At 43.1% G+C, this 8,044-nt stretch overlaps 1 protein-coding gene across 1 annotated transcript in view; it reads right to left on the bottom strand.

Annotated features, from left to right (window-relative positions):
- The window catches only part of ngfrb (nerve growth factor receptor b), a 193,477-nt gene extending 193,019 nt beyond the window's left edge, over window positions 1-458 (bottom strand). Inside the window, exon 1 of the mRNA XM_038779107.1 lies at window positions 125-458. Within this exon, the coding sequence (XP_038635035.1) occupies window positions 125-160 (36 nt within the window). The 5' untranslated portion in view covers window positions 161-458. The remainder of the gene's footprint in view (window positions 1-124) is intronic.
- Between the last annotated feature and the right edge of the window lie 7,586 nt (window positions 459-8,044).

The following is an 8,044-nucleotide window of genomic DNA, read 5'->3' on the forward strand; positions in this document are numbered from 1 at the left end:
TATTCGCTTGTTGGGTTAGAGCACCCCCCACACACTGAAATCGCCCCCCAGATTATATTGGAAAGAGACAGGAGTTCTGTAGAATCAGAATAAGCAGTTAAAATATCAAACAAGTATCACTTACCGCAGCGAACAGCAAAAGGAACCGCACAAATCCCATTGTGCTGACTCTTTATACCGAGGTTGCTTTCTGTATCCTGGATTCTGACCTAGTGCGCGGCGTTAGATTTCAGTGTCGGCGCTGCTCCGGGACCCTGGATTACATCCCCAGTTCCTGAGCGGTGGCAAACGCAATGACTGACTTCAGGACCAAGGCTGCGCCTCTGGGCTGGGACTCGCAGCTTTTACATCCAAATGATCTCTTCCAGCTTGTCCCTGGTTGGCTGGTTGGATCCGTCATCCCCTCCCCGTGCACAGCGAGCTGGCATATTGAAAACAAGATCGTCAGCAACAACCTCCGGAATGAGAGCCTCTAATGAAAGGTTCCTCCGAAAGGCATCTCTTTAAATGTGCGTTGCGACAGATCTGTGCGCGAGTGAATGAGTAAATGAGTGTGAGTGAGTGAGTGAGTGTATGAGTGAGAGTGAATGAGTGAGTGAGTGAACGAATGAGTGTGTGAGTGAATGAATGAGTGTGTGAGTGAGTGAATGAATGAGTGAGTGAATGAGCAAGTGAGTGAGTGAATGAGTGAGTGAGTGAATGAATGAGTATATCTGAGTGAGAGTGAGTGAGTGTGTGAGTATGAGTGAGTGATTGAGAGTGAATGAATGAGTGAGTCAGTGTGTGTGAGTGAGTGAATGAGAGAGTGAGTTAGAGGGTGAGAGAGTGTGAGTGAGTGTACAATACAGCTTTCGTGGGGGAGTTGCCCGAAGCCTTTTCTCTGTGGAACATCCTGTGAGCTGACATGTGTAGATTTGACACAATGTCCAGGTCACTAAGAGACAACTCCAATGTATTACGGGGTGATGTTTAATTATTTGTTCTATATTCAAAGTGTAAGTAACAACATGTTGTAACACCAGTGTGTGGGCAGATATGTTTACGCAAGCAGCTGTCTGAGAACTCGTTGGGCGAGAGCAAAGTGTAAGTGACCCATACAACCCAGACCCCACGCTGTGAACAGTTGAAATGTTGCAATTCGGGAGGTCGAGGGGGACATTTCGATGCAAACTAGCCCATTGCCAGTAGCTGTGGTCTGCGTCAACAAGTGTAAGCCAGTCTGTGGTTCGTGCAGTGCAGGGAGGTGTAGTCCATTGGAATGAGTTGTTTGACCATTAGGTAATCACTGATTACAATATGAGGAAGGCGGGTATGCGGTCAGGGAGAAATATATCATCGGGGACTAGTTGCGGAGATCCGAGATATCTATACCGAATAAAGGTAAAAAGTGCAGATGTATTAGTGTATGACGGATCCTTTTGAAGCAGGTATCGTTTTGCAAAGCAGGGCCCCCTTCCCAGCTTTCCAAGAATCTGCTGATCGGGCAGTTCAGACTTCAACATTTTGTGTCTTGCTGACCCTTTCAATGTTGCAGTTGCAAATCATTGTTGTTATTTAGCCAGTGTGAACACAAATCCTCTGAAACACTACAAGGCTCTAAATCATCCTCTTCAAGTAAACACTGTGACTGGACATTTTGTAATAAATCCTGGGAACACCAGCACCTGGAAATTCCCTTCCAAGTCACTCACCATCCTGACTTGGAGACATTGTCACAGGGTCGAAATCCTGGATTTCCCTAACAGCACTGTGGGTGCACCTACTCCACATGGAGTGCATGTGTTTAAGAAGTCAGCTCACCGCAACCTTCGCAAGGGCAATTAGGGATGGACAACAATCGTTGGCCTTAGCCCACACCTCGTGAATGAATTTTTAAAAATCAGCAGATGTATTAAAGTTCCAAATTGTCACACTCCGGCGCAGGAACTGGTCACTGAAATCTTGTCCCCTGGATATTTCTTGGATGGCATTTATTAAACGCTGGTGTGCGCTTATGACGCTAAATACAGAACCAGAATATCACTTATGGATACATTTTATATCATCGACTTCCTAAGGTAAGCACAATAACACTTCTCAAAGGCAGCCAGCCCATCGCTGAGTAACGTAGTCAATTTCCTTGTCTTTCACCTCCTAATGATCTTTAGTATGTTTGTCCAGGCGAGAGAGGGGCTCAGGACACGGAGCTACTGGACAGGGTTGACTCGGTGTTTGCCATGAAACTATTGTAGGTTAGAATGGACAGCGTTAATACCACAACGCCAGAGACGTGGTTTAGAGACGAGTCTGGGAGAAAGTCTAGCCGGAGGGATGGACGCGTGTATATTAATACACTTTCACTGTATAACTCGGAACAGCAATATGCTCAACCAGCTAGGTGTGCACATGGGGAAATTTAAGACTCTGTTAAGCCTGTTGCGTAGGAATGTATGAGACAATCCGAATGATTCGATTGTGAAATGACCGAGAGAAAAGATTTGCTGCAAAAGCAGACGCCGATTTTAGTTGTCGAACTCCCTGAAATATTTCAAATTGTTTCCATATTTCTACCTCTGTTCAGTGCACCCCAACATCTGACAGATTTGGCTAGTCCTCTGATGAATGGCCACAACCTGAGGTGGGATTGTTCTCCAATAGACTCCCTACAGTGCAGAAGGAGGCCTTTCGGCCCATCGAGTCTGCTCCGACCCCCCCAAAAGAGTAGCCTACCGAGACCCACTCCCCTGCCCTATCCCCGTAACCTCCACGGGGAGAACTTGCAAACTCCACACAGACAGTAACCCAAGGCAGGAATTGAACCTGGATCCCTGGTGCTGTGAGGCAGCAGTGCTAACCACTATGCTACCAGGACAGGACAGTAGCATAGTGGTTAGCACAATTGCTTCACAGCTCCAGGGTCCCAGGTTCGATTCACGGCTTGGGTCAGTGTCTGTGCGGAGTTTGTACGTTCTCCCCGTGTGTGCGTGGGTTTCCTCCGGGTGCTCCAGTTTCCTCCCACAGTCCAAAAGTGTGCAGGTTCGGTGGATTGGCCATGCTAAATTGCCCTTACTGTCCAAAATTTCCCTTAGTGTTGGGTGGGGTTACTGGATTATGGGGATAGGGTGGAGGTGTGGGCTTGGGTAGGGTGCTCTTTCCAAGAGCCGGTGCAGACTCGATGGGCCGAAGGGCCTCCTTCTGCACTGTAAATTCTATGCCTCAGATGCTGCCAAATCTGTTGAGTATTTCCAGCATTTTGTGTGTTTTCCGCTGAGTTACTACGCTTAGTATGCACATGGCCATTGACACTCGGGTCTGTTTTGATTTACTCCTGCCAGGAACACTGGCAGTGCCCAATTTCCGAATTTGCATAGGGAACAGCATCTCCTCCAAATTTCTCTCCAACACGCAATCCATTCCCGACCTTGAATGAATCCTTAATTAATAGGGTGGAGGTGTTAACCTTGGGTAGGGTGCTCTTTCCAGGAGCCGGTACACACTCGATGGGCCGAATTGCCTCCTTCTGTACTGTAAATTCTATGAAAAACAAAATACTGCAGAAGCTGGAAATCTGAAATAAAATCTGAAAATGCTGTATAAACTAAGCATGCCAAGCAGCCTCAGTGGAGGGAGAAGCAGAGTTAATGTTTCGAGCGCAGAATGCTGTTGATAGGTCATATGGACTCCAAGCATTAATCATGTGCACCAATTCCTTTGTGGCCGGTTCAGCCTCCTGGAACTCCCCAGCTAACTGCATGGCGGGGCACCTCCACTCCATCGACCCGCAGCCCTTCAGGAAGAAGGTCAGCATCATATTTTGAAGAGCTTGAACAGTCACCGTTGCCATTTCAGCTACATCCATACCCTAAGAATTGTTTTTTAAAAATATGTAATTTATGCATGCTATGAGTAAGTTGGCAATGATAAGGGATAGAAGCCAGTAACCTTCTGGCCACCAGCTGCAATTGTGAATAAGAAGTTTCGAGGACAGGCTCTTTACATAAACTGCTTTATTTTTCTTTAGGGAAAAATCCTGCAGCCGCTGAAAATTTGAAATAAATACAGAAAATGGAGGAAAGGCTTAGCAGGTCAGAGTATGGAGCGAGAGGGCAGCACAGTGGGGCAGTGGTTAGCACAACTGCCTCACGGCGCCGAGGTCCCAGGTTTGATCCCGGCCCTGGGTCACTGTCCGTGTGACATTTGCACATCTTCCCCAGGTTTGCTTGGGTTTCTCCCCCACAATCCAAAGATCAGCAGGGTAGTTGGATTGGCCATGCTAAATTGCCCAGGAATTACAAAAATTAATTGGGTATTCTAAATTTTTTATAAAAGAGTATGGAGCGAGCAGGATTAATTGTCCCTTGCTCCATAGATGCTGTCTGATCAGTTGATCCTTTCCGGTGTTTTCTGCTTTGATGCTACACGTGGATTACTACCTTAAATGTACATTGAAACAATTGGATACCGCTTCTATATTGAATGAGTAAGCAGCACAGCAAGCCTGAACAAAGAGACCATTCATCTATTGTGTAGCTCTAGATGAAGAGGTCACAGGTATAAGAGAGGTGGTAGATTTAGAACTGAGATGAGGAGGAACTACGTCTTGCAGATGGTGGTGAATTTGTGGAACTCGCAAACCCGTGGTGCGGTGGAGTCTGAATCATTAAGTGGTTTCAAGAAGGAGATAAATATATTTCTGATTTTTAAAAACGGGTTAAAGGGGTATGAGGAACAGCACAGAGGTAGATTTGAGACCAGGAAGAGATCAGCCATGATCTGATTGAATGGCAGAGCAGGTTCGAAGGGCTGAATTGCCAACTTCTGCTTCTAATTCCTATGTTGCTGGCTGATAAAAGATCAAACAATGTCTCAAATTGGATGATTTTGTTTCACAATAATCGCTGAATTTTAAGAGCAGGAAAAGACAAATAGCTCCAGCAAGTCCACCCCTTTATAATGAATCACTCATTTACCTTGCGCAATCTCTTCTTGCTTCAGGATTTGTCACTTACACCCATTTATGGTGTCCTCTTTAACAGCCTTTGCTGTTAACTTAATCCCTGTAGACAGTTTAGCAGGAGATGTGTCCAACCAGATTTTATGTGTTGCCTCTGAATGCTGCTATGCTCATTTACAAAATAATTTTTTAAAAACAATGAAAGGTCATCAATCTGCAAAATTAATGCTGTTTTTCTTTCTGCAGATGCTGCTAGGTCTACTGAGTATACCCAGCATTTTGTCTTGTTATTCCTACATTTCTTTACATCTAATTAGATTATGTTACCTTTATACCCCTGAGGACTGTAAAACATGCTGAATGGATTGACTGACTGTATCAGCTGTGACCTTCTGTGGAATGCAGATCAATCAGATTCTACCACCTTGCACTTCAGTTTCAACCCTCTCAGAGTTCCACTTGTCCTCTCATCAGCTAATGGCGGAAATCAAAACACTTAGGACATCATTTGAAAAATAATCTGGTCCTTTGAAGCCTGCCTGACTGTTTATATGACACCACTTCCCATCCATTAACAATGGCTTAGTATTTTCCTGAATGATTGTTACAGTGTCTTTTAGAATTTGCATTATATATATATTTTAAAAAACCTACGGATTTAGACTGTAACTCGTGGCCGCTCAACTAAGAGTTGCTCATTCAGTTAGCTGACCTTTTGTTAGCTTGGTGCTCTGTTTTTCAGGGGTTTTGGGGAGTCGAACGAGCTCTCACGTTCACGATGCAAAATTTAGCAGAAATAGTTTAATGTTCTACTTACCGATATACAAAACTACTAAATGTCAATTTTTATTTGTTTTGGAATGATTTTGCCTCAGATTGCACTTAGTTTCTCATATGCTAGGATGACTCGACCATAAACTTTATGCTTTACCATGCATAAAACAGGTAACTTATTTTTAAAATATGTAATACGTGTGTGCATCAGTATCCTTTCAAGTCCTCTTCCTCTAATGAAGAAATTGACTGCTCACTGAGGTACAGCGCCGCCCTCTAATGCTTTGCCTAACTATCTTTTTCCCTGTAGAAAGAACAAAAGCTTGCTTTTATATAAAGTTATTCACAACGTAGGGATATCTCAAAGTCTTTTATAACCATTCAAATACTTTTGGTGTAGTCACTGTTCTAATTTATGAAATGCGGAAACCAATTTGCAGGCAGCATGGACTTGCAAACAGCAATATGATAACGAATATACAAAGGACTGGATTCTCCGACCCCCAGCCGCGTATTTCTCGGTGGTGCACCATCTGCTGGTGGTGAGATCCTCAATTCCCATCGCTTGTAAATGGGATTTCCCATTGAAGATACCCCATGCTGCTGGGAAGCCCACAGATGGGAATGCGCTGCCAGAGGAAACAGAGAATCCTAATGGCCGGAGAATTCTGGCCAAAGTGTTTTAGTAATGTTGGCTGGGGGCTAAATATTGGCCAAGGCACCATGCAGAACGTCTATGCTCAATCTGCTTCTAAACAATGCCATAAGATCTTTAATATCCAGCTGAGGAGGCAGTAGGGGCTTGGTATAACATCTCAAATGAAGCATGTTACATCTGATAATGAAATTCCCACCCAGTACCTTAACTTTGATTTTGTGCTCAACCACCTAGGTGTGCAATCCCTGCTTGTAAACTGTTGGCTCCTGGGGACATCAGGACCAAATTTGAAGCAGTCAATCCTTAACTGATGTTTACACAGGTGAACGTCTGCAATTCCCTGTGCCAACAAGCCAAACCCAATAATTTTTGAAACTTGCTGCGTTGGCATCATGATCACAGTTGTCATCTTCTCCCAGATTGGAATAGTGAAATGTGGCATGCCTTTATCTAATTTTAGCTTCCGGAATCCTCTCCTTGCCCCATTCTTCTATCCCAACCATTTTAAAGCAGTATGTAGGAGCATAACCTTACACTAAGCAATGGAAAATTACAAGCTACACTCAAAAATGCATCAAACATTGCAGGGTGGAACTTTCTTTTGAGTTGTTTTTGAAAATTCACATTATTTAATAAATCCCTTAAAAATAGAACGTTACTCTTTTCGCGAAAAAAGTAACATATTGCAATTCTACCTGCAAAAATCGTAAAAATTGACTACTTTATTAAATTGCATGAGGTTTAGCTATGATCAGACATGTTTTCGTGGTCATAAGAGATCATTACTGGTGTAGCATGTTGTACTATGGAGCCCTCATTAACATGGCACCAAAGTAATACATTCCATTGGCCCAAGCCAGCTGCCATTATAGTCTCTTTGAGTGAGAATGGCCAGCCAATGGACTGATTTCAGCTGGAGGATGGGTTGAGAACATTACAACCTCACATAACTCAGGACTCATTAAAGTCACGAGAAAAGGGAAAAGGCTGGCGTTAGTCTTTCAAATATCTGGGTTAAGTTCCAAACCAAACTGAATAGTTAAAAATATAGCTAAATAACTGCACTGCACCTTCTAAATGAAGGAAATTTAATTAACATAAACTAGATTTCTTTGAAAATGAATTTTCTAATTATACCTTACAATGATTCATTTTCTAAGTATTATTTCACAATAAGGACATTCAAATGGAGTCTTCATTCCATATTATTTCAGTGCTTTTTTTGAACACTTGTGCAGTTTTCATTCTGTCAAAACCATCCATATATTTTACAGAAAGTAAGGCGGCATCGACGGCGAGTGCAATTCAGTCTTGGAATTCAAATGGTATCCATACATCACTAACGTCACATCAGACAAATATGACAACAGTGGTATAAGATATATATTTATAAAATGAATGGGACAATGTTGTAGTCCATCAGATACACTCAATGTTTTATTGAATTTAAAAAGCACTCGAGCTTTATTATTGTGGTTTATTAAATCATCAGAAGATCTTGAGTGTTTCCCAGTCACTAACACACACATACACACAGCCACTCAGCTTTAATTGTATACTTAATTAGGAAAGCGCAGTGAAGGATAGGAATTGTTTGAAAACATTAGCTGAACAATAATCTTTCAATCGAGGATGTGCTCACTCTGCCCCACTTCCACCTTCACAAATGCACCACTTAA

The sequence above is a fragment of the Scyliorhinus canicula genome, chromosome 19 (assembly GCF_902713615.1).
Source record: "Scyliorhinus canicula chromosome 19, sScyCan1.1, whole genome shotgun sequence".
Taxonomy (NCBI): Eukaryota; Metazoa; Chordata; class Chondrichthyes; order Carcharhiniformes; family Scyliorhinidae; genus Scyliorhinus; species Scyliorhinus canicula.